Genomic DNA, 27,507 nt, shown 5'->3' with positions numbered 1-27,507 from the left:
AAGGGGACAAGTTAGATTCGTGACCAATGTAAATCAATTTCGTAAACAGTCTATACTATTACATAGAATTACACAGAATGTACAGTACAGAAACAGGCCATTCGGCCCAACAGGTCCATGCCGGCATTTATGCTCCACATTTAATTGCAGTTGGTTATCTTTGGGAAATAACTATCTTACAAGTGTGTAAATAAATAAATAATAAATAGGAATTAAGATAAAACATATAAATAACATAAGAGGTAGATATACATATACATTCAATATAAATAGACGCTAAATAGAATGGAAGGACAGCTGTTTGAAATCACTGATCAATCCTGGTGTCAAAGAGCCTGCGATATGGAAAATACTGAATGCATAAGAAAAATCGGAGTTAAATATGACAGAAAGAAACTCAGACGATGGGTGACTGCAATTAACCTGCACTGTGTTCTGCTGGTATACTGTAGCACCAATGAGTATTACTGTACATGCTCTGTAAACTGGTCATAGCACAAGGGGGTAGAATTTCGGTAACCGGGGGACGCAGATTTAAGGTGATTGGCAAAAGAGTCCGAGGCGAACTGAGGAAACATTTTTTTACGCAGTGAGTTGTTATGATCTGGAATGCGCTGCCTGAAAGGGTGGTGGAAGCACGAATAGTGACTTTCAAAAGGGAATTGGATAAATAGAATCATAGAAAGGTTACAGCACAGAAGGAGGCCATTCAGCCCATTGAGTCTGTGTCGGCTCTTTGTAAGAGCAATCCTGTTAGTCCCATTCCCCCGCTCATTCCCCGTAACCTTGCAAATTTTTTCCCTTCAAGTATATATCCAATTCCTTTTTGAAAGCCATGATTGAATCTGCTTCCACCGCCCTTTCAGGCAGCGCATACCAGTTCATAAATACTCGCTGCGTAAAAAAGTTTTTCCTCATGTCACCTTTGGTTCTTTGCCAATCACCTTAAATCTATGTCTGCTGGTTCTTGACCCTTCCACCAATGGGAACAGTTTCTCTTTATTTACTTTATCTAAACCCTTCATGATTTTGAACACTTCTATCAAATCTCCTCTATCAAATGGTATGTTGGCCTTCAGTGCAAGAGGATTTGAGTACAGGAGCAAGGATGTCTTACTGCAGTTATACAGGGCCTTGGTGAGAGCACACCTGGAGTATTGTGTGCAGTTTTGGTCTCCTTACCTAAGAAAGGATATACTTGCCATCGAGGGAGTGCAGCGAAGGTTCACCAGGCTGATTCCTGGGATGGCAGGACTGTCATATGAGGAGAGATTGGGTCGACTAGGCCTGTATTCACGAGAGCTTAGAAGAATGAGAGGGGCTCTCATTGAAATGTATAAAATTCTGACAGGGCTCGACAGACTGGATGCAGGGAGGATGTTTCCACTGACTGGGGGGTCTAGAACGAGGGGTCACAGTCTCAGGTTACGGGGTAGGTCATTTAGGACTGAGATGAGGAGACATTTCTTCATTCAGAGGGTGGTGAACCTGTGGAATTCTCTACCGCAGAAGGCAGTGAAGACCAAGTCACTGAATATATTTAAGAAGGAGATAGATAGATTTTTAGACACAAAAGGCATCAAGGGGTTTGGGGGGAGAGCGGGAATATGGTATTGAGATAGACGATCAGCCATGATCATATTGAATGGCGGAGCAGGCTCGAGGGGCTGAATGGCCTACTCCTGCTCCTATTTTCTATCTTTCTATGTTTCTCCTCTTAACCTTCTCCGCTCTAAGCAGAACACCCCCAGCTTCTCCAGTTTATCCACGTAACTGAAGTCCCTCATCCCTGGAACCATTCTAGTAAATCTTATTTGCACCCTCTCTAAGGCCTTCACATCCTTCGTAAAGTACGGTGCGCAGAACTGGACACAATACTCCAGCAGTAGCCGAACCAGTGTTTTATAAAGGTTCAACATAACTTCCTTGCTTTTGTACTCTATGCCTCTATTCATAAAGCCCAGGATACTGTATGCTTTTTAACCGCTTTCTCAACCTGTCGTGCCATCTTCAAAGATTTGTGCACATATACCCCCAGGTCTCTCTGTTCCTGCACCCCCTTTAGAATTGCACCATTTAGTTTATATTGCCTCTCCTCGTTCTTCCAACCTAAATGTATCATTTTGCACTTCTCTGCGTTAAATTTCATCTGTCATTTGTCTGCCCATCCCACCAGCCTGTCTATATCCTCTTGAAGTCTATCACTATCCTCCTCGCTGTTTGCTACACTTCCAAATTTTGCAAATTTTGAAATTGTGCCCGTACACCCAAGTCCAAGTCATCAATATACATCATGAAAAACAGTGGTCCTAGTACCAACCCCCGAGGAACACCACTGTAAACCTTCCTCCAGTCCGAAAAACAACCGTTCACCACTACTCTCTGTTTCCCGTCACTTAGCCAATTTCGTATCCATGCTGCCACTGCCCCTTTTATTCCATGGGCTTCAATTTTGCCGACAAGCCTATTATGTGGCACTTTATCAAACGCTTTTTGAAAGTCCATAGACACAACATCAACCGCACTGTCCTCGCCAACCCTCTCTGTTACCTCATTAAGAAGCTCAATCGAGTTAGTTAAACATGATTTGCCTTTAAAAAATCCATGCTGGCTCTCTTTTATTAAACCACACTATCTAAGTGACTATTAATTTTGTCTATTAATTTTCTAAAAAATTCCCCATCACCGAGGTTAAACCAACTGGCCTGTATACACCCTTTTTTGAACAAGGGTGTAACATTTGCAATTCTCCAGTCCTCTGGCACCACCCCCATATCTAAGGATGTTTGGAAGATTATGGCCAGTACCTCTGCAATTTCCACCCTTACTTCCCTCAGCAACCTAGGATGCATCCCATCCGGACCGGGTGACTTATCTACTGTAAGTACAGCCAGCCTTTCTAGTACCTCTTTATTAATTTTTAGCCCATCCAGTATTTCAACTACCTCCTCTTTTACTGTGACTTTGGCAGCATCTTCTTTTTTGGGTAAAGACAGATGCAAAGTACTCATTTAGTACCTCAACTATGCCCTCTGCCTCCATGCATAGATCCCATTTTTGGTCCCTAAACAGCTCCACCCCTCCTCTTACTACCTGTTTACTATTTATATACAGCCTGGTTCTCACTTGTATTATCAACCTGTCATCTGTCATACGGCCCCTTTTCCCCTTCATCTTACTCTCTATCTCTTTCGTCATCCAGGGAGCACTGGCTTTAGTTGCCCCACCTTTCTCCCTCATGGGAATGTACATAGACTGTACCCAAACCATCTCCTCTTTAAAGGCCGCCCATTGTTCAATTAGTTTTGCCTGCCAATCTTTGATTCCAATTTACCCGGGCCAGATCCATTCTCAGCCCACTGAAATTGGCCCTCCTCCAATTAAGTATTTTTACTCTAGAGTGCTGGCTTGTCCTTTTCCATAACTAATCTAAACCTTATGATACTATGATCACTGTTCCCTAAATGTTCCCCCACTGACACTTGCTCCACTTGACCCACTTCATCCCCCAGATCCAGCAATGTCTCCTTCATCGTTGGGCCGGAAACATACTGATCAAGAAAGTTCTCCTGAACACACTTCAGAAATTCCTCCCCCCCATCCTTTGCCCTTTACACTATTTCCATCCCAGTCTATATTAGGATAGTTGAAGTCCCCCATTATCACGACTCTACAGTTCTTGCACCTCTCTGTAATTTCCCTGCAAATTTGCTCCTCTATATCCTTTCCAATAGTTTGTGGCCTTTGGAATACAACCAGTAGTGTAACCTCTACTGTTTCTTAACTCTAACCAAATACTTGAAGGGAAAACATTTATAGGGCTATGAGGAGAGAGCAGGGGAATGAGACTAATTGGATAGCTCTTTCAAAGAGCCAGGACATGCACAATGGGCCGAATGGCCTTCTTCTATGCTGTACTAAGCAGTAGAATGGATAGCAAGCTGGCTACAAAACAGAAAACAGAGAGTAGGGATTAAGGGTAGCTACTCAGACTGGCAAAAGGTGGGAAGTGGTGTTCCACAGGGATCGGTGCTGGGACCATTGTTGTTCACCATTTACATTAATGATTTGGGCTCGGGAATCGGAAATACAATTTCAAAATTTGCAGACGACACCAAATTGGGGGGTGTAGTTAATACAAAGAAAGAATGCGTCAAAAAACAAGATGACGTGAATAAACTTGCAGAATGGGCATGTAAATAGCAAATAAATTTCAACATAGATAACTGTGAGGTGATGCATTTTGGTAGGAGGAATAAGGAGGCCACATATTCCTTGGAAAGTAAGAGTCTAAATGGGGTAGAGGAGCAAAGGGATCTAGGGGTACAGATTCACAAATCATTAAAAGGAGCAAGGCAGGTTAACAAAGCCATAAAAATGCAAATAAAGCACTGGGATTCATTTCTAGAGGGATAGAATTGAAAAGCAGGGAAGTTATGTTAAACTTGTATAGAACCTTGGTTAGACCACACTTGGAGTATTGTGAACAGTTCTCGTCTCCATATTACAAAAAGGATACAGAAGCATTGGAGAAGGTGCAAAAAAGATTTACAAGGATGATACCAGAACTGAGAGATTATAACTATCAGGAAAGATTGAACAGGCTGGGGCTCTGTTCTCTAGGAAAGAGAAGGCTGAGGGGTGACCTGATAGAGGTCTATAAAATTGTGCTAGGTGTTCGATAGGGTAGATGTTTCCACTTGTGGGAGAGTCCAAAACTAGGGGTCATAAACATAAGATAGTCACTAATAAATTCAGGAGAAACTTCTTTACCCAGAGAGTGGTTAGAATGTGGAACTCGCTACCACAAGGAGTAGTTGAGGTGAATAACACAGATGCATTTAAGGGGGAAGTTGGATAAATACATGAGGGAGAAAGGAATGGAAGGATATGTTGATGGGGTGAGATGAAGTAGGGAGGGAGGAGGCTCATGTGGAGCATAAACAGCATGGACCTGTTGGGCCGAATGGCCTGTTCCTGTGCTGTAAATTCTATGTAATTCGAAAGAACAGGAGGGCAGCGAAAAACTTACAAAGGACAAAGAGGAACGGTACAGGGGAGGTTTTGTGATTTAATTACCTTTAACAAACAATTCTGTGGTGCTCTTCTCGTCCCCAGCCGATACCTGATATGCTGCATCATCTGCCATGGTGCAGTTTTTTATCGTCAACATGCGCAACGTCCCCTTGTGTTCAAAGATATATCTGTTAAATTGCAAAGAAAGACTTCATTAAATATGAGCTCAACAGGTCAGTTTGGGGTGAGGGTGTTAGGGACACTCCACACCCGACTCCCCCAATTCCATCTCCCTGCTCAGCTTCTCACTCATGCTGAAGCCAACAGAGTACAACCTCGAGCCTCAAACCCTAGATCCTTTCCAGCACCACCATCAGCAACATCACCTGTCTCCCCCATCACTGCTGAAACCATTGCCTCAAACATTCCTTTCTCACTTTTCTTTATATTTATTCTCGGGGTGTGGGCGTCGCTGACAAGGCCGGCATTCATTGCCTGAGCCTACTTGCCCCGAGAAGATGGTTGTGGGCCTTCTTCTTGAACCACTGCAGTAGCAGTTTGATACAACTGAGTGGCGAGCTAGGCCACTCTTTCAACCGCTGCAGACCGTGTGGCGAAGGTGCTCCCACAATGGTGTTAGGGAGGGAAGTCCAGGATATTGACCCAGCGATGACGAAGGAACGGTGACATTTGTCCAAGTCGGGATGGTGTGTGAGACGTGAATGGGAACTTGGAGGTGATGGTGGTCCCATGACATTGCTGTTCTCCTTGTTTTCGGTGGTGGAGACCGTAGGGGAGGGAGGTGCTGTTGAAATAACCTTCCAGCTGCAATTTTTTTCAACAGGTCCCAAGCTCCATCCTACATAAACCGCAACTTATCCAAAAGCACTGCTGCCTGCATCCTATCCGACAAGAAGCCCCGCTTCCTTCTCATTCCTGTCCTTCCCAACCTCAACAGGCCCCTTGAACCCAACACATTTCTCATTCACAAGTCCATGTCCCTCCCTTACCCTCTGCAACCTTCCCCAGCCCCACATGCCAGCATGTACCCTCAACCTTTGCTCTGGCACTTCCCTCTGCCCCAACTTCGATGGCTGTTGCTATTTTGACCCTGCACCCCTTCAACCCATCTGTGTTGCCTCCTCTCCCCCTAAACACCTCCTTCAGCAATGCCTTCAGTCACCTCTCCTATTCGGGACGTTGGCGCTGGGAATGAAACACTTTCGATTTCGGCCACCCAGTGTCAGTATCAAGCACTCCCTGGTCAAGTACAGCACAATCAGATGCAGAGTAAAGCTCCATCTACTCTGCCCTAACCTTAGAACCGTGCCCCCTATTGCACAGTATGGCATTTCCCCCAGTGCCCACACTAGTATTCTAAGATCTATCTGAGTGAGATTACTAATTAGTGCCAAATTAGGGGCAGTTTTATGTTGTACGTCCATGCCCATTAGGAGCTGGATTGAGAGTGCCCAGACTCAATTTACACAGGAGAAACTTTTATCCCATCAGTCTACGTTAGACTACGGGGAAAGAGCGGCGTAGTGGGACTTTCACAGAGCCAGCACAGGCACGATGGGCCAAATGGCCTCCTTCTTTGCTGTCAGCTTCTACAATTCTATGTTAGATTTGAAGCCGTTGCAAAAGTGAAAGGCCAGTGTCTGACCCACTGCACCACCCAGTCCGCCACCCTCTTCACCCCCTCCCAACAGTCACCTCTCCATATTTATCTCCTTCTGCTTCTTGACATCCACCTGTGAAGCAATTAGGACTTCGACTACATTAAACAGGCTGCAGATGTTGAGCAGCAGGCTTTTGGTGTTCAATATTTGAAACAATGAGCCTAGTTCTTATAAAGTAAATGCAGATACAGTGTGAAAAGAGTTCATGGAAAGATGGAAATCCCTGGCCCCAGACATTAATATCATTACAGATGGTGTTAAGAGGTTTCAGCTCCTCAACATAGCAAATGTTGGAATTCAACAACAACTACTTGCATTTATATAGCGCCTTTAACATAGTAAAACGTCCCAAGGCGCTTCACAGGAGCGATCATCAAACAAAATTTGACACTGAACCACATAAGGAGATATTAGGACAGGTGACCAAAAGCTTGGTCAAAGAGGTAGGTTTTAAGGAGCGTCTTAAAGGAGGAGAGAGAGAGGCGGAGGGGTTTAGGGAGGGAATTCCAGAGCTTAGGGCCTAGGCAGCTGAAGGCACGGCCGCCAACGGTGGAGCGATTAAAATCGGGGATGCGCAAGAGGCCAGAATTGGAGGAGCGCAGAAATCTCGGAGGGTTGTAGGGCTGGAGGAGGTTACAGAGATAGGGAGGGGGGAGGTCATGGAGGGATTTCAAAATAATTCATGTATACATGAAGGTTTAATTTTCATTTTTGCTTTGCATTTATATTCTAAAATGCTGCTGGAGAAATGATTTCACTCTGTCAGGACATTGGGTAAGTTAAAATAAAGGATACCTGACCTCAAACAAAAAGGCTAATGGAATGCTGGCCTTTATAAGACCATAAGACCACAAGAGATAGGAGCAGGAGTAGGCCATTCGGCCCCTCGAGCCTGCTCTGCCATTCAATGCGATCATGGCTGATCTGATTTTTACCTCAACTCCACTTTCCCGCCTTTTCCCCATATCCTTTGACTCCCTTGCTGATCAAAAATTTGTCTAACTCAGCCTTGAATGTATTCAATGACTCAGCCTCCACAGCTTTTTGGGGTAAAGAATTCCAAAGATTCATGACCCTCTGGGAGAAGAAATTCCTCCTCATTTCCGTCTTAAACCAGGCGACCCCTTATTCTGAGACTATGCCCCCTAGTTTTAGATTCCCCCATGAGGGGTAACATCCTCTCAGCATCTACCCTATCGAGTCCCCTCAGAATCTTGTATGTTTCAATAAGATCGCCTCTCATTCTTCTAAACTCCAATGAGTATAGACCTAACCTGTTCAATCTTTCCTCATAAGACAACCCTTCCATATACTCTTTATATCTAGAGGACTAGAATACAAGGGGGTAGAAGTTATGCTACAGCTATACAAAGCCCTGGTTAGACCACACCTGGAGTACTGTGTTTAGTTCTGGACACCGCAACTTAGGAAGGATATATTGGCCTTGGAGGGAGTGCAGCGTAGATTTACTAGAATGATACCTGGACTCCAAGGGTTAAATTACGAGGTGAGATTATACAAACTAGGGTTACATTCCCTGGAATTTAGAAGATTAAGGGGCGATTTGATCGAAGTTTTCAAGATATTAAAGGGAATTGATAGGGTAGATACAGAGAAACCAATTCCGCTGGTTGGGGAGTCTAGGACTAGGGGACATAGCCTAAAAATTGGAGCCAGGAGTAGGAAATATTTCTACACACAAAGGATGGGAGAAGTTTGGAACTCTCTTCTGCAAACAGCAGTTGATGCTAGCTCAATTGTTAACTTTAAATCTGAGATTGATAGATTTTTATTAACCAAAGGTATTAAGGGACATCGGGCTAAGGCGGGTATATGGAGTTAGATCATACAGCAGCCATGATCTCATTGAATGGCGGAACAGGCTCGAGGGGCTAAATGGCCTATTCCTGTTTCTAATTTACAACAGCACAAATTCAATACTTTCAGGCTGACCAATGTCATTTGAAGAGCATTTTCTTCACGGCTTGTGAACCACTTTTGGATCAACACTTCATAAATCACGGGAACAGATCCCTGGGGAAAGCCACAGTGACCAATGGATTACCACAGACTCCAGCACAAAATCCAGGTTGACACTCCCACTGCAGTACTGAGGGAGTGCTGCACTGCCGGAGGTGCCGTCTTTCGGATGAGACGTTAAACCAAGGCCCTGTCTGCCCTCTCAGGTGGATGTAAAAGAGTAGGGGAGTTCTTCCCAGTGTCCTGGCCAATATTTATCCCTCCACCAACATCACTAAAACAGATAATCGGGTCATTATCATATTGCTGTTTGTGGGATCTTGCTGTGCACAAATTGGCTGCTGCGTTTCCTACATCACAACAGTGACTACACTTCAAGAAGTACTTCAGTGGCTGTGAAGCGCTTTGGGACGTCCTGAGGTCGTGAAAGGCGCTGTATGAATGCAGGTCTTTTTATTGTGGCTGAAAGTGAAATGGGTTGAAATATTTACCGAAGAAGTAGAAACTTTAGGACAAATACTTACTTTGGACTTGGCCTGAGTTCCTGCCCATTGCGATACCATTTCAGATCAACTGTTGGATCTGCCAAATCCACAACAAATCTTATCTTGTCACCTTTATCCACTTGGTAGGCAGGGTCCAGAACCTTCGCAAAAGCTTTGTGCATGATTGAAAGAAATATATCATGAGAAACATAAAGCAAAGGCCAGATTTAAAGTGTCATTTAGATTTTTCTTCCAAGGGAAAAAACAATAGAGCTGGAATATTGTGTTCAATTCAGGGCACCACACTTTCGAAAGGATGTCAAGTCCTTAGAGAGGGTGCAGAGAAGATTTACCAGAACGGTACCAGGGATGAGGGTCTTCAGTTACGTGGAGAGACTGGAGAAGCTGGGATTGTTCTCCTTAGAGCAGAAAAGGTTAAGAGGAGATTTAATAGAGGTGTTCAAAATCATGAGGGCTTTTGATAGAGTAAATAAGGAGAAACTGTTTCCACTGGCAGGAGGGACAGTAACCAAAGGACATTTATTTAAGATAATTGGCAAAAGAGCCAGAGGGGAGATGAGGAGAAATATTTTTACGCAGTGAGTTGTGATGATCTGTAATGCGCTGCCTGAAAGGGCGGTGGAAGCAGATTCAATAATAACTTTCAAAAGGGAATTGGATAAATACTTGATGGGGAGAAAATTGCAGGGCTATGGGGAAGGAGCAGAGGGGAGCGTGGGACTAATTGGACAGCTCTTTCAAAGAGCCGGCACCAGCATGATGGGCTGAATGGCCTCCTCCTGTGTCGCATGATTCGATGATTCATTCACAGTGACACACAGGCAATGCAAAAATGAAGCATTGACCCGTGTCCTTTTATCTGATCTTTAAAAGGCACTTGCCGGCACTTTTCTTCTCCTCCCTTCGCATTTTCTTCAAGCGTTTCAGCAGACCCCTGAGGTCGGTGATGCCATATTCAAAAGCTATTTTCTCATACTCATTCGGCTGAGCTTTCTTCAGCAGCTCCCAGACATCCACATCGGGCTCGGTGCTTTCTTCCTTAATTTCTCTGACAATTAAAAAAAAATGTTGAGATGCTGGTTTTAATTCCTCGTGTTTTCAAATCCCTCGCCCCCCCACCTCCCTATCTCTGTAACCTCCTCCAGCCCTACAACCCTCCAACATCTCTGCGCTCCTCCGATTCTGGCCTCTCGTGCATCACCGATTCTAATTGCTCCACCATTGGCGGCCGTGCCTTCAGCTGCCTAGGCCCTAAGGTCTGGAATTCCCTGCCTAAACCTCTCCGCCTCTTTCTCCTCCTTTAAGACACTCCTTAAAACCTACCTCTTTGACCAAACTTTCCTAATATCTCCTTATGTGGCTCGGTGTCAAATTTTGTTTGATAATCGCTCCTGCGAAGCGCCTTGGGACGTTTTACTACGTTAAAGGCGATATATAAATGCAAGTTGTGGTTGTTTGAAATTCTCATGGTTCTAGTGTATAGTTCTCTAAAGGTTTACGGCTAGGCTCTAGGGGCTGAAATGTCTCCACCTCTTCCTGTGATCCTGTGGTGTGAAGCAGTAGCTAGAGTGAAGAGGGTGCTAGGGTGTATTTATAGGACAATTCACTGTAAGATAAAGCATACTATTTTGTCCTTGTAGAAGACCTTGGTTAGGCTTCAGTTAGAATATGGTGTCCAGTTTTGGTCTCCTCACATGGTGGGTGATATTGAGGCTTTGGAGAGGGTACAGAAGTGGCCCCCCCCCACCTTCCCCCCCAACATTAGTTCCCAGTTTGAAGCATCTTAGTTACCAAGACAGGCTCAAAAAGAGCTGGGTCCTTACACCTCAGAGAAGCATAGATTTTCCACCGTGCTGTCCTGCCTCAAATGGAGTATTTAAGTGAGACACGGATGGTGTAGTGACCTCATGTGTCACGTTTTCTGTCATTAACGCTACGTTAATGCTGAGGGAACACGAAACGTGTTAAAACCGGGCCCAAGTGTCGCTAAACAGTAGGGAAAAGGCGGAGGTGGATTAACAAAACATTCACAGGTAGGTTGATGTGGATCTTTCTTTTCTTTGTTGGTTCAATTCAGATGACTGGTTCACCATCTATCTTTGAGCATGCTGCGACTCCCCTTTCTCATTGTTGCGAAGGCACCATGGGATTCCTCCGATGTCTTTGTGTGAGCTCACAGCATGATATGAAAGCGATTAGATTTCAGATACTACAGGGCTGTTTATCAGGAAGGTTCAAGGGCTCGTGTTGGACTCAGCCTTTGGCTCAGTGGCGGCGCTCCCGCCTCCGAGTCAGACGGTGCAGGGCTCGAACCCTCGGTCCAGATAGTCCTGGGGAGTGAAGTGGAGACCGGAGCTCCAGACAGTCCCGGCGAGGGGAGACTGGAGCTCCAGACAGTCCCGGCGAGGGGAGACTGGGGCTCCAGACAGTCCCGGCGAGGGGAGACCGGAGCTCCAGACAGTCCCGGCGAGGGGAGACCGGAGCTCCAGACAGTCCCGGCGAGGGGAGACTGGAGCTCCAGACAGTCCCGGCGAGGGGAGACCGGAGCTCCAGACAGTCCCGGCGAGGGGAGACTGGAGCTCCAGACAGTACCGGGGAGGGGAGACTGGAGCTCCAGACAGTACCGGGGAGGGGAGACTGGGGCTCCAGACAGTACCGGGGAGGGGAGACTGGAGCTCCAGACAGTCCCGGCGAGGGGAGACTGGGGCTCCAGACAGTACCGGGGAGGGGAGACTGGAGCTCCAGACAGTCCCGGCGAGGGGAGACTGGGGCTCCAGACAGTACCGGGGAGGGGAGACCGGAGCTCCAGACAGTCCCGGCGAGGGGAGACTGGGGCTCCAGACAGTCCCGGCGAGGGGAGACTGGGGCTCCAGACAGTCCCGGCGAGGGAAGACCGGAGCTTCAGACAGTCCTGGAGAGGGGCGACCGGAGCTCCAGACAGTCCTGGCGAGGGGAGACTGGGGCTCCAGACAGTCCCGGCGAGGGGAGACCAGAGCTTCAGACAGTCCCGGCGAGGGGAGACCGGAACGCCAGACAGTCCCGGTGAGGGGCGACCGGAGCTCCAGACAGTCCCGGCGAGGGGAGACCAGACCTCCGGCTCTGAATTCAGGGTTGACATCCAACAGGATTCTCGAGTCTGGTAGGCGTGAGTAACCTCCCCCTGCCCCATAGTATGGATTGTGGGAGCCTAGAAAACCCTCTCGCTCTATTGGACTAACCCCCCCCCCCCAGCCGGTTTAAAGATGGTTGCGGCCATTACAGGAGCGTTCACGTCATGACCCGACAGACTGTTGAGCAGCCTGTGAATCCTTCCACTACTTGACACTATTCTGCAAGGGAAGAGTGCAAAGATACGACAACAACATTAAGAGACTAGATGTTGCCAAATAATGTTTATATTTTGCTGACACTTTAATTATCACTCGATTGAATATCTTACCGGTGTTTCAGTAATCCGCTGAAGTCAAGTTCTCCTGCATCATCCTGACCATCAGTTCCACTTTTAAAAGAGAAAGAAAAAGATCAAGACTTAATGAATCCAATCAAAGAGAAATCATAAAAAGAACAAAAAGTTCACTGGCGTAAATCTGCTCAAGGGAAACTCATGTCCACATTTCTGTCCGTACGCAGTTTGAGTTCCAAAGGGAAAATTAACCAGCAGATGTCCAAGATTAGCTTTGCCACCAGGATTCTTAAATTTCACACAATGCAAAAAGGGATAAAGCTGAGGGTTTCTGTCACAAAATAAAAACAGCACATGGTCAATTTAAGATTTAAATTAAATCCTAAATTAGCCTAATTGATTTTCTATTCTGATAATGCTAAGTCTCTCCGAGTGCAAACAATGTCTTCAACGCTGGAAATCCAGTTGCTTTTAATAAATGAGTTCCAAAAAAAAATAAAATATTTTTCACTCCCATTCCGCATGTTGTGCCCGTTAAGAGTTGGAGAATTAATGCTGGCAAGCACATTTACAGAAGTACAGAGGATCATAATCCTACAGAACCTCGTAGTTCATGGGCGTTCAGTGACGTTCATGGACTTTTTGACTTAAAACTGTTTTGAGGGTTTAATTGTTTCTGGCGATTTCAATGGTGTTTCTCCACAGTCCATGAATTGAGAAGGTGCCTGAAGATAGGGTAGGTCGATAGGTAAACCCATGAACTACTTGGGTGGATTATTATGATGTCCGTCTACAAATCACACATGGAAATTCATGACGTTCTCCTCGAAGATCATGAATTATCTTTGACCGATTCAAAGACCATCGCCTTCAGCAATGGGGGCACCTCGACAAGAAATACCTTAAAACAGTCAAGAACAGCAGTCAGCAAACTGGCCACAGTATTATACTGTGTCCTGTGTGTTAGTAGGTGGAGCATGGTAAGTGACCGTAACAGTGAGAAATTGCAAGTTTTCCCCCAATATTTACCATAAAATCTGGTGTATAAGTCACAACTGTTTTTCCAGGTCTTCCACATTTCAGGAGCAAGTGATATACAAGAGCAGCTTCTTGTCAGGAGGGTTACTTATAATCCAGACTTTATGGTAATTACACGTCAAAAAAAATTAGTAAGATTAGTTAACCATCTGAGTTACTGAAAAATAAAGATTCCCAATCAGAAACATACACAGCTCATCGCAGTTTGAAGTCTAACTCACCCTTACACAGACTCAGTGCACCCACATTCAATGAACAGAGATTGGTTAGATACAATAAGGCAACAGAATCTTGTCACAACCCATTTCAAGATTCAAGTATCGAGAGGATTTGACTTCTGCTCACGGCAGCAACCGGCAATTTCAGGTTAATGCCACCGTAGTGCGGCTAAGAATTAATTCAGTTACGCAGCGGAGGGGTGGCTATTACAAGCACATGGACCCCTTTACCGCCAATCCAGGGAAAGGTCAGACACAAGATGCTGGTGGGATCGTAAAGAAAACTGAAGATAACATATACGATATATGTAGGTCTCTCTCATGCGATCCACATAAAGACACTAAGAGGGATAAGGAGTTTCTCTCCTTCTCCTAGTGTACTACAACATAGAATGACGAAGGGCCTCCTTACCTTACTGGTGCAGACCTATGATTGAAAGTAGAAGATAAAAACAATGAACATCTCGGAGAAATAAAGTTATTTAAAGACCCTTAGCTGCCATCAGGCACCTGGGCAAGCAGGGTTAACCAAGACTCACCAATCAACCACCCACCAAAGACCCACCAACCAACCAAGACCCGCCCTCCAAGACCCACCAAAGACCCACCAACCAACCGAAATCTCTCCGTACGCTTCCCGTAGATGGCTGCTCTTCTTACGCCTATATCTGGAGTTGCTGTCAGGTATCTGGGTGGCCTCTACTGCTTTAGTAGAAGAGATAGGCATTTCCTTGTGACTAGTTCCATGGTCTCATTGATTGGAAAGGATTCTCCGTTGAACTTTCACTTGGCCCTCCTTTAAACTTCCTGCACTGTTAAGTTGAACTTCACACCAATATCACCAGGTTCTGCTGGGCACCGTGTCTTCCATTCCCCGGTTCATCATTGTATTCCCTCTTTCCAAAGTATCACAGCAAACTTAGCTGTGATGGAGCAGTGACCCTCGAAATATTGGGATGTTGCATGGGAGATCAAGATGTACCTTCTAAAGATGCAGAAGGCCAATTCAAATACATTAATACCACATGACAGATCCTAGACATACCTCTCAGTTTGGTCATTTGGAAGGTCTATGAGTACAGCTAAGAATCAAGGTTTTCCAAATCATTTACGATCTCGTTTTGCCAATTTTTTGACCTTAACTAATCATATGATCCTCCAACATTATAGATTGCAGGTGCCTCTATGCTGCTAGGAGTAGACACATCTTTGTATTGATGCCGTACCAGTCATCTCTTTAGATCTTGAATCTACGTTTTAGTGCTTTGCACTTCACGGAAGACAACTTTCTGGAATGTCACGCTCTCCAACATGGCATCCATTTGTGGTACAGCTGGGAGTCTTCATGTTGGGACAAATTGTGCTCCCCTTCTTGTAGCAGTCATCTCCACACTTGCGGGTAAAACTGTAAGCTTTTGCAGTGTTCATCACCGCTCCTGCAGGTGGATTTGATCCGACGAAGCTCAGCTGTCTTCTCTATGGTTACTACACCACTTCCAGCACCGCGATGCCTTCAATGTTTACTCCAACCTCTCTGAAGGTTCCCAGGCCCAGTGTTAGTGATTCATTCCCCAGAGCCAGGGCCATTCAGGAGTGAAATCAGGAAGCACGTTTTCACACAAAAGGTAGCAGAAATCTGGAACTGTCTCCCCCAAAAGACTGTGGATACTGGGGGTTAATTGAAAACATCAAGCCTGAGATCAATAGATTTCTGCTAGGTGAGGGTATCAAGAGATATGGAACAAAGGCGGGTAAATGGAGATGAGGTAGAGTTCATCCATGATGTAATAGAATGGCAGAAGAGGATCAAGGGGCTGAATGGCCTCCTGTCCCTATGAGAGCTGGTACAAGGAATGGTGGATTTTTTCCCCCTCTTTTCTCAAATACTGCATGAAGAAGCCTCAACATCAAGGCCCTTTTTCTCAAGCAGATACCCGACAACCTCTGTACTTACCGCATCGTAACTCACGCGCCTGCCAATCACCGGACAAAATACACCAAACTCATAAACCGGAGGCTAAGTTGCCTTCACTGTCTCCAAGCATTGAATTCCTTAAAAAATGCTCCTTTACATCTTACTCACCCTCAAACACAACGTGCAATTTTGATTCCAACTTGGGGAGGTTTCTGATGGAAGCCCTTGTAATAAATTGGATAGCCAGGTGGTGAAGGATAAAATACTAGAGCCTGGTCTTCAGTTGCTTCCAAACCTTTATTCACAGTAGATCCACATTACACACACACACCACACCCTAGATCAGCTCTCTTATAAATGGGTACAAGAGAGTTCCCAATTGACACGCACGACCTAAATACAATTAACACTAATTGATATAAATCACATGGATACAATTAACAGCACTTATCCATGCAACAGATTGGCCTGGATGAAAGGTAACTTGTAAGCAGATGGCGATATGGGTTTTGATAGAGTAAATAGGGAGAAACTGTTTCCACTGGCGGGAGGGTTGGTAACCAGAGGACACAGATTTAAGATAATTGGCAAAGGAATCAAAGGGGAGATGAGGAGACTTTTTTTTAACACAGCGACTTGTTACGATCTGGAATCCACTGCCTGAAAGGGTGGTGGAAGCAAATTCAATAGTAACTTTAAGAAGGGAACTGGATAAATGTTTGAAATGCATGATAGAATGTGGAACTCGGTGTAGTTGAGGCGAATAGCATATATGCAATTAAGGGGAAGCTAGATAAGCACATGAGGGAGAAAGGAATAAAAGGGTATGTTGATAGGGTGAGATGAAGTAGGGAGGGAGGAGGCTCGAGTGGAGCATAAACACCAGCACAGACCTGATGGGCCTCTTTCTGTGCTGTATAATTCTATGTAAAAAAGGAAAAATTTGCAGGGCTATGAGGAAAGAGCGGGGGGGGGTGGGACTAATTGGATAGCTCTTTCAAAGAGACAGCACGGGCACGATGGGCCGAATCACCTACTTCTGAGCTCTTTGATTCTATAAGAGGGCGGATTATATATCAATGAATAAGGATCAGGGCGTAGGGAGGACCCATGTACAATTGAAGTTTCATTGTAGTTACCTGCGCTTAAAAGCAGCTCGGATATCAATCTGTTGAACCTCCGGGGCTTCTGCAAAAACAATTCAAATGAGATGCCACGCGTTAGGTTGGCTAAAAGGTTACAGGGAGTTTTGTAAATTAATTAGGCATCAGCCCTGGCACAGTGGGTAGCACTCTCTCGCCTCTGAGTCAGAAAGTTGCGGGTTCAAGTCCCACTCCAGAGACTCGAGCACATAATCCAGGCTGACACTCCCAGTGCACCACTGAGGGAGTGCTGCACTGTCGGAGGTGCCGTCTTTCTGATGAGATGTTAAACCAAGGCCCCGTCTGCCCTCTCAGGTGGATGTGAACGATCCCATGGCCACTATTTAGAAGAAGTGCTGGGGAGTTCTCCCCAGTCTCCTGGCCAATATTTATCTCTCAACCAACATCGCTAAAAAAAAACACCTTGCCTGGTCATTATCTCATTGCTGTTGGTGGGATCTTGCTGTGTGCAATTTGGCTGCTACGTTACAAACAGTGACTACACTTCAAAAAGTACTTCATTGGCTGGAGAGCGCATTGGGATGTCCTGAGGTCATGAAAGGCACTATAGAAATGCACAGGAAAATGGTGTGGGAATAGTATGCCTATTTTGGGGTCGACGCACTGACTGCCCATTTTGAAGCCCACCTGAAAATCACATCAATTTTTTTTCCCCCAATTTTCAACTGCCGGCCTCCCCTTATTTTCCAGATCGAGCGGGACAGGCGGGCTGTTGAAAAAAAATCTCCCGACTGTGTCTTTCTATAATGGACGATTTCCTTCTCCCTTTAACAAGTAGCTGACTTGTTTATTAGGGCGACATTCTGTACTTCAGGGTTCCGATGTGTTCACAGTGATTCCCTCAACTACCCCAAGGACGCCCTGCAGGAAACAACATGGACAAACTTCCTTGGATGATGAACAGGTGAGATATTGAAGAACGAGTTTTTGTAAAGGACTTAGTTTGCTGTTCAATGGAGAGGATTTGCATTGGTGGGTGAAGTATTTAAATGATCCATTTGAAAACCAAATAGAACGGATTGCCTTTTAGGATAAAGAAACGAAGCTGATTAACTCTACTATAATCAGCTTCACACTGATTCAACACCAGCTATACAGCCACAACATAGGAACATAGGAACAGGAGTAGGCCATTCAGCCCCTCGTGCCTGCTCCGCCATTTGATGAGATCATGGCTGATCTGTGATCTAGCTCCATATACCTGCCTTTGGCCCATATCCCTTAATACCTTTGGTTGCCAAAAAGCTATCTATCTCAGATTTAAATTTAGCAATTGAGCTAGTATTAATTGCTGTTTGCGGAAGAGAGTTCCAAACTTCTACCACCCTTTGTGTGGAGAAATGTTTTCTAATCTCACTCCTGAAAGGTCTGGCTCTAATTTTTAGACTGTGCCCCCTACTCCTAGAATCCCCAACCAGCGGAAATAGTTTCTCTCTATCCACCCTATCCGTTCCCCTTAATATCTTATAAGAATGTTCAGTCACTCCTACGTGTGCACAGCACTACTGAAAGGGGTGATCAGATCAGGGATCAATAAGGAAGAACGGACTTGCATTTATATAGCACCTTTCACATCCTTGGAATATCCCAAGTTTCTTCACAGCCAATGAATTACTTTTGAAATGCAGACGTTTTGTGCATAGCAAGACCCTACAATAAGTTAGTCTGTTTCAGTGGGGTTGGCTGTGGTTTGACACCTGGAGAAGCACCCTGCTTCAGAAAATGCCACAGGAGCTTTTACTATATCTGAACAGACTGGGCCTTGGTTTAATGTCTCACCCAACAGTGCAGCACTCCCTCAGCACGCCACGCGTCAGCCTGGATTATGTGCTCAAATCATGGAGTGAACCCACGACCTTCTGATGTAGAGGTGAGAGTGCTACCCACTGCGTCACAGCTGACACACTAAGTGACACTTTAAACTGTTTGAAATAAGAGTAAATTAAAGGTATATTTTGTTATGCTTTATCATTTAAATAACGCAAAATACAATGAGTACATTTCAATATTTCAGGGATTCCCTCTGTTAGAACAGTAATCACTGGGTGCTAGGGTTACGCTTAAGTTTCCGTGCAAACTTATTAGCAGAAGCCTGAACGGAAAATCTCCCTTGAGTCAGCGCAATCAAGCAGTGTAATCGGTCGTAATCGATTGGTGACTGGGTCAGGGGCAATCTCCAGCATCACACAGAGCAGTGGGATTGCCAGGAAATGAGTCATTCTCCACCTGACTGATATAATGTTCTTGGTCATACTTTTTAAATTGGCTTCGAGTGACTGCTTTGATTGGCCCTGGGTACATAAGGCTTGTGACCAGCAGGTGCGTTCTGCTCTGCTGTAATTGAGTGAATTTAGACTGATTTAAACTGAATTTAAAGTAATTGCAGCAGCACCTACAGGAGACACAGACCTGGGTCAGGCTTCAACAGGTACAGGTGATTAACACCGAATTCATAAGAACATAAGAAATAGGAGCAGGAGTAGGCCATCCAGCCCCTTGAGCCTGCTCCGCCATTCAATAAGATCATGGCTGATCTTCGACCTCAACTCAACTTTCCCGCTTGATCCCCATATCCCATGATTCCCTTAGAGTCCCAAAATCTATCGATCTCAGCCTTGAATACACTCAACGACTGAGCATCCACAGCCCTCTGGGGTAGAGAATTCCAAATGGTCACGACCATCTGATTAAAGAAATGCCTTCTCATCTCAGTCCTAAATGTCCGACCCCTTATCCTGAGACAATGCCCCCTAGTTCTAGACTCTCCAGCCAGGGGAAACAGCCTCTCAGCATCTAACCTGTCAAACCCCCTCAGAATCTTATAGGTTTCAATGAGATCACCTCTCATTCTTCTAAACTCCGGAGAGTATAGGCCCATTCTACTCAATCTCTCCTCATAGGGCAACCCTCTCATCCCAGGAATCAATCTAGTGAACCTTCATTGCACCCCCTCTAAGGCAAGGAGACCAAAACTGTGCACAGTACTCCAGATGTGGTCTCACCAAAGCCCTGTACAATTGCAGCAAGACTTCCTTACTCTTGGACTCCAACCCCCTTGCAATATACCACTTGCCTCCCTAACTGCTTGCTTGATTTATGTGACCACGACTGCTTGTGCCCCCCCGAGATTCTGGGCGCAATGTGGCAACCCCCACAATGGGCGCGATCGGGGGAAGCTTGCCATTCCGACCTGAGGGGGGGGGGGGGTGGGCGTGACCAGTTTTGTGGGCGAGGACTTATTTGGGTGAATGGAGTTTTGAACCAGCGTAAAAGATCGCAGATACTCCAGTGTAAAGTGGTTATGGGTGTAACTCACATACGAATTAAAATACCACGATCTTTAGCGCTATTTCATTCGATTACACCCGGATTGCACTGATAACTGGGCAGAAATCACGCGGAAACTCCACTCCTGTGGCTCTAACACACCTTTGCATTGGTGAAGTTATTTATCTCATTAACAGTATTGGTGCCGAAGACAATTTCAATATAAAATGATCGAAACTTTCATTGAACTCAAAGCCCGAGAGTGAAAAAAAAAACTTCTCACCTATGACCTCCAGGTCAAAGGTACAGCTGTCAAACTTGTCTTTCCAGGTCACTTCACAGCGATAGTTCCCGGTATAATTATCCTTTGCTTTGATAATCTGCATCTCAAAGGTATGAATCTGCAAAAAAAAAAGTGAATTTTGTACAACGAGAGTGAGCCGTGAGAAAAGAAGGAAAGTGATGAATCTACAAGAGCAGTCGGCTGATTCAGAGAAAAGAAGGAACTTGCGGTTTAGGGTTTCCGACCCTCCAGGAATGTTCTGGAGTCTCCAGGAATTAAAGATTAACGTTCCGGACAATGCTGCGGGCAAAGCACCCGGGAGAAAAATCATTTGGGGCATAAAAAGTCATGTGTTTTTTGTTTCCATTTTCTTTGAACACTTTTGTTTATTAGTTATAAAAATATTGGAGATGGGGTGGGGGTGGGTGGAGGCTGTTTGACCGGGGTGGGAGGGAGGGGGGGCGTGGTTGGAGGCGAGAGGTCACGAGATGAAACCTCCAGGAATACGTCCGATCGGAGTTGGCAACACAGTTCCATTGGCGATTTGCTTTTGTGCAGAAATTCACATATTTTGGTGTTTTCCGCATGCATAATTAATCATCTCTCTGAATTTACACAGGTTGTAGGAGCATGGAGTCTTTTGCCACAGGGAGTGGTTGAGGCAGAGACCGTTGCATCTTTTCAGGGGTTAATTGGATCAATTTGGATAAATATTTGAAGTCGAGGAAGATACGGGGCTATTGGGAGAGAACGGGGCAGTGGGATTAGTTTTGCATTGACCCAGCATAGAGCCAGCAACAAAAACTTACATTTATAACGTAATAAAACATCCCAAGGAACTTCACAGGAGTGATTATCAAACAAAATTTGATACCGAGCCACATAAGGAGATATTAGGACAGGTGAGGGGTAGGTTTTAAGGAGCGTCTTAAAGGAGGAGAGAGAGGTGGAGGGGTTTAGGGAGGGAATAATGGCCTCATTCTGTGCTGTAAACTGTACTGTGCTGTACTATGGATCTGTGGTCACAAGTACAGGTCAATGGTGTTATTCCAAACAATTGAGAAGGATAAATTTAGTCAGCAGATTGTAAGTCGCTAAGTTAAAGTCTTCACCAGAATAATACAGACAAAAGGGTTAAATTATGAGGACAGGTTGCATGGACTAGGCTTGTATTCCCTTGAGTATAGAAGATTAAGGGATGATCTAATTGAGGTGTTTAAGATAATTAAGGGATTTGATAGGGTAGATAGAGAGAAATGACTTCCTCTGGTGGGGGGAGTCCAGAACAAGGGGGCATAACCTTAAAATTAGAGCTAGGTCATTCAGGGGTGATGTCAGGAAGCACTTACGGAATCATAGAATCTTCCAGCACAGAAGGAGGCCATTCAGCCCATTGTGCCTGTGCCTGCCCTTTGAAAAAGCCACTTCTTCGCACAGAGGGTAGTGGAAATCTGGAACTCTCTCCCCCAAAAAGCTGTTGAGGTTGGGGGGGCAATTTAACATTCTTTGTTCGGCAAGGCTATTAAGGGATATGGAACCAAGGCGGGTGGATGGAGTTAAGATGCAGCTCAGCCATGATCTAATTGAATGGCGGAACAGGCTCGAGGGGCTGAATGGCCTCCTCCTGTTCCTATGTTGAAAGATATAGTAAGCAGGTGTGGTGGAACAGCTCTTTAAATGAACACTTATAGAATGAAGGAAATAAGACGAGAAAACACTCTACAATATTTGCAAATTTACTGAAAAGCGGCTGGAAGGAAATTGACATGAAGTAGATGACATCAGGGCTACCGCTAGTTTAAAAATAGCCCAGTATGTCCACACTTCATCCCTTTGGTCAAATAATTCCAAAGATCCTTTCATGGCCTGTCGCCTGAACAGCTGAGAATAATACACAACAGCATGAGCCTGGCAAAGACTATATGGAGAGTCGAGAAGCTCCAAAAATAGCTGGAAGTTCAACCTCTTGAAAACTGTGCTCTACAAATAAGAAACACGATTAGAATCCGTGTCACCCCCCACGAAGCATCTGTTTGGAATCGGTCGGAAGTTAATTTTACCATTCGAAGCTCCCTGTTGTTTCACTTTGGCAGTCATTGAGGTGAGGGAGTGCCTTTGGTTCTCTGGCACCCACTGGGGCTGAAATTCCAGTGCTGGGGGAGTGGGGGGGGGGGTGAAAGAGTAGACAATTGCTTGCTCTGGGGGGGTGGGGGGCTCCTGAGTTTGTGGCAGAATCCGGATCCACCCTGTTAAAAATACCGGTGGAGGGGGAAGGGGAGGGAGCGAGTCTTCTGTGTCCACCCCTTTACGCCTTGGGTGCGAACCTGGGGGGAGTCTCTGAGATACCCTGGGAATTCCACCAATTATGACCTCTTCAGGCCCAACTCTTGGCCAGTGAACCAGCAGAGGTGAGTGTAATAAACGGGATAGCCAGGTGGTGAAGGATGGAACACTGGAGCCTGGTCTTCAGTTGCTTCCAAGCCTTTATTCACAGAGCTCCATATTACACACACCCCACACCCTAGATCAGCTCTCATATCAACGGATACAAGAGAGTCCCCAATTGTTCGCACCACCTGAATACAATTAACACTAATTGATATAAATCACATGGATACAATTAGCAGTGAGTCCCATTGAGAGCCCGGCAATGGCCCCGAAACAAAAGTAATCCATCACAGAGGAAGATGGATTATCTTTAGGGACAGAAGGAAAAATGAACTCACTTTGCCTTCCTGGCCCACAGAAGTCCCTCAGTTACCACCCAACCTCTGTCGACAGGATGGCATTTGATAAAGCGCCACAAAATAGACTTGTTAGCAAAATTAAAGCCCATGGGATTAAAGGGACAGTGGCAGCGTGGATACAAAATTGGCTAAGGGACAGAAAGCAGAGAGTAGTGGTGAACGGTTGTTTTTCGGACTGGAGGAAAGTATACAGTGATGTTCCCCAGGGGTCAGTATTAGGACTACTGCTCTTTTTGATATATATTAATGACCTGGACTTGGGTATAGAGGGTATAATTTCAGATTTGCAGATGATACAAAACTTGGGACTGTAGTAAACAATGTGAAGGATAGTAACAGTCTTCAGGAGGACAGAGACAGACTGGTGAAAAGGGCAGACACATGGCAGATGAAATTTAACGCAGAGAAGTGTGAAGTGATACATTTTGATAGGAAGAATGAGGAGAGGCAATATAAACTAAATGGTACAATTTTCAAAGGGGTGCAGGAACAGAGAGACCTGGGGGTGTATGCACACAAATCTTTGAAGGTGGCAGGACAAGTTGAAAAGGCTGCTAAAAAGGCATATGGGATCCTGGGCTTTATTAACAGAGGCATAGAGTACAAAAGCAAGGAAGTTATACTAAACCTTTATAAAACACTGGTTAGGCCTCAGCTGGAGTATTGTTTTCAATTCTGGGCACCACACTTTAGGAAAGATGTCAAGGCCTTAGAGAGGGTGCAGAAGAGATTTACTAGAATGGTACCAGGGATGAGGGACTTCAGTTATGTGGAGAGACTGGAGAAGCTGGGGTTGTTCTCCTTAGAATAGAGAAAGTTAAGAGGAGATTTGATGGAGGTGTTCAAAATCATGAACAGTTTTGATCGAGTAAATAAGAAGAAACTGTTTCCAGTGGCACAAGGGTCGATAACCAGAGGACACAGATTTAAGGTGATTGGCAAAAGAACCAGAGGTGAGATGAGGAATCATTTTTTTACGCAGCGAGTTGTTATGATCTGGAATGCGCTGCCTGAAAGGGCGGTGGAAGCAGATTCAATAATAACTTTCAAAAGGGAATTGGCGTCAAGTGCTCCCAGCGACTGAGGCCTCTCGGCAAGAGATTGGTTTCATAAATCAGCCCAGATTGAGGGCCCAACCGGACTGGAAGAAGTGATGATGTGGAGATGCCGGTGATGGACTGGGGTGGACAAATGTAAGGAATCTTATAACACCATGGACTGGAAGAAAGCAGAGTGAGCCCATTTCTTCCAGGGTCGGGCCCCTACTATGGGTTTAACCTGAAACTTTCCCTCCAACACCACAGTTTGTGGTTTAAATGGAGCCTAAAACTGAGAGATGCCTTCGTCCCTCCCACTAAAGAAAGAAATTTCTATAGCGCCTTTCGTGATCTCAGGACATCCCAAAGCGTTTCACAGCGAATTAAGTACTTTTGAAGTGCAGTCAGTTCTGAAAGACGGCACCTCTGACAGTACAGCACGTCCTCATGTACTACACCAGGGAGCGTCAGCCTAGATTTTGTGCTCAAGTCTCTGGAATGGGGCTATGAACCCACGCCCTTGTGTCTCAGAGGCAAGCGGGCTACCTACTGAGCCACATTTGACACCGAAATGGCAAGTTTACCTCTGGAAGTTACAGAGTCCGTGATGTGGGCTGTTTGCCACCCCAGCTGAAATGAGGTGGCAAGAGTTCGAAGAGAGGGAAACAAAAAATAAATAAAAATAGCAGGAAAATGATTTTTATAAACAAATGTCTTTTTTTACCCTGGTGATTCGGTCAAAGGATTCCTTCAGCTGCAGGTGTTTTCCTGCCTTGCTCGCGAGGTCCAGCCATTTACCCTTGAACCATTTGGCATTTGGCTTTCGGAGAAGGTCCTTGGCTTCCACCTTTGCCACGAAAGTGATATTGTCACCTTTAAAGAGAATATTAGCAGCCTGGTGTTACAAAGGGTAATTATAGAGATGGGGGTTTTCTACAAGGTGTTTCATGGGCCACATGGTCAGTGATGAGCTGGTCTATCTCTTCCATGGCTGAACTGGTTGAGGCAGTCAGTTGCTAAGCAACACAGACCAAGGAGGCCCCAGGCCTCCATCCCCAATTTATGCTGACCTCATTTGGGATGGTAGTAGGGGGAGCTACAGTTGACTTCTGTGCCCTTGGAGGGGGAGATTGGCTCGGGTTCCTTCTGTTGGGTGCCTGTTGGATGTACGGACATTGGGTGCCCTCCATTGCTCCATATTTTTATGGCCGACCTTCACTATCTAGGCTCACTTGAGTAATGGCCACTTGGGCAAAGTATCAGAGAATGGCAATGCATTGGGCAATTCAGAGAGGGGCATGGCATTGGGCAATTCAGAGAGGGGCATGGCATTGGGCAATTCAGAGAGGGGCATGGCATTGGGCAATTCAGAGAGGGGCATGGCATTGGGCAATTCAGAGAAGGAGGGGGAATCCAGAACAAGGGAGTACAATCTTAAATTAGATCTAGACCATTTAGGATTGAAATCAGGAAGCATTTTTTTCACATAAAGGGTAGTGGATATCTGGAACTCTCTCCTCCGTGCTGGGGGTCAATTGGAGATTTCAAGACTGAGATCGATAGATTTTCGTTAGGTAAGGGTATTAAGGGATATGGAGCAAAGGTGGGTAAATGGGGTTGAGGTACAGATCAGCCATGATTTAATTGAATGGGCAGAATAGAGTTGAGGGGATGAATGGTCTTCTCCTGTTACTATGACCCCTTAGGGTCTGTGGACCCCAACTTGAAAACCTATGCACCAAGTCATAAAGCGATCACATGGCTTTCGGGTGGGGTAAGGTGTGTATATATTGTGACACACAAGGCATCGCAGTTTGTGTGAGACAGGATGGATGGACCAGAGGGTCTTTCCCTGTCCATCATTGTTCGTATGTAAGTCACCACGGGATCCGAATGTATCAAATCCATCAACTTACTAGGGCAACGGACACATCAAAACCGAATAGAGTAAAAACTCAGTAAGTGCTGAAAAAGTAAGTCTAGAAAATGCCGGAAATACACAGCATCTGGAAACAGCAAAGCAGCTTAGCCTGTTGGATCAAGCCCCTAGTCAAATCCATATGTAGATTGCATATCAACAACAAAAACAATTGCATTTATATAGTGCCTTTAAAGTAGTAAAATGTCCCAAGGCGCTTCACAGGAGCGATTATCAAACAAAATTTAACACCGAGCCACATAAGGAGATATTAGGACAGGTGACCAAAAGCTTGGTCAAAGAGGTAGGTTTTAAGGAGCGTCTTAAAGGAGAGAGAGGCGGAGAGGCGGAGTGGTTTAGGGAGGGAATTCCAGAGCTCAGGGCCTAGGCAGCTGAAGGCACGGTCGCCAATGGTGGAGTGATTAAAATTGGGGATGCGCAAGAGTCCAGAATTGGAGGGGCGCAGAGATCTCAGAGGGTTGTAGGGCTGGAGGAGGTTACAGAGATAGGGAGGGGCGAGGCCATGGAAGGATTTGAAAACAAGGACGAGAATTTTAAAATCTTACTCGTATATTTATTTATTACTGGATTAAAATGGAAGCTCACCGACGGTAACAACCCCAGACTGAGGCTTCTCAACGAACAGAGTCGATCGCTTAGAATCGTCATGTTTCTCCAACTCCTCCGTAGATGCTTCTCCGCAAGACCACACTGCTTGGTCGCAAAACAAACAGAAACACAGATTAAAATCTGCCTTGTGCACAGGGATAATCCTGAAGTATCCCCTTTCTGCTTTTTTTCCCCTTCTGTCCGAGCTCCTTTAATCATGGTGTTAAAACACAGGTTAGCCTTGGGAGATGAACAATTGTTTGCAATCATGGTAATGTTGGTTATGGATGGTGACACTTATGGGAGTGCAGTTCAAGGATCAGTGTGACATCCATTCTCGGTTAAACAAAGGACCATGTCAGGTTATGTTAGATCAGGTACCTTCAACACCCTGAATGGGATATGATGGTTCAATGTTCACACATCATACATCAGCTGTCAACATAGATATCGATGCATCCTATCGCCAAAACAAAGCAGGGGATTCTGTGTTGTGGGGGGGGCGGGGCGGGGGTGGGATAACAGGGGACACGAATAATTTGTTAGTGCATCATTTAATGAGAATTTGGCGCATCGCGAAAACATTTCGACAAGAGAACTGGCAGCTGGGTTCACGTGATGCTGTGGACTGTCAGGACATCTCGAGCACGGTGCTGATTCAGGAGCAGTCGGTGCCAACACAATCAGATGTTGAAGGGTAGATGGAGTCAAGATACAGATCAGCC

General features: G+C 45.5%; 1 protein-coding gene across 1 annotated transcript in view; it reads right to left on the bottom strand.

The window, feature by feature from the left end:
• Positions 1-27,507, bottom strand: part of mybpc1 (myosin binding protein C1) — a 126,252-nt gene that overhangs the window by 57,130 nt on the left and 41,615 nt on the right. Inside the window, exons 6-14 of the mRNA XM_067999993.1 lie at positions 26,780-26,884; positions 24,980-25,128; positions 20,472-20,589; positions 16,898-16,946; positions 14,256-14,270; positions 12,624-12,683; positions 10,066-10,232; positions 9,203-9,335; positions 5,080-5,204 (exon numbers count right to left, since the gene is read on the bottom strand). Of these exons, the coding sequence (XP_067856094.1) occupies positions 5,080-5,204; positions 9,203-9,335; positions 10,066-10,232; positions 12,624-12,683; positions 14,256-14,270; positions 16,898-16,946; positions 20,472-20,589; positions 24,980-25,128; positions 26,780-26,884 (921 nt within the window). The remainder of the gene's footprint in view (positions 1-5,079; positions 5,205-9,202; positions 9,336-10,065; positions 10,233-12,623; positions 12,684-14,255; positions 14,271-16,897; positions 16,947-20,471; positions 20,590-24,979; positions 25,129-26,779; positions 26,885-27,507) is intronic.

Source organism: Heptranchias perlo, chromosome 18, assembly GCF_035084215.1.
Source record: "Heptranchias perlo isolate sHepPer1 chromosome 18, sHepPer1.hap1, whole genome shotgun sequence".
NCBI lineage: Eukaryota > Metazoa > Chordata > Chondrichthyes > Hexanchiformes > Hexanchidae > Heptranchias > Heptranchias perlo.
This window is presented reverse-complemented; position numbering and strand designations above follow the sequence as displayed.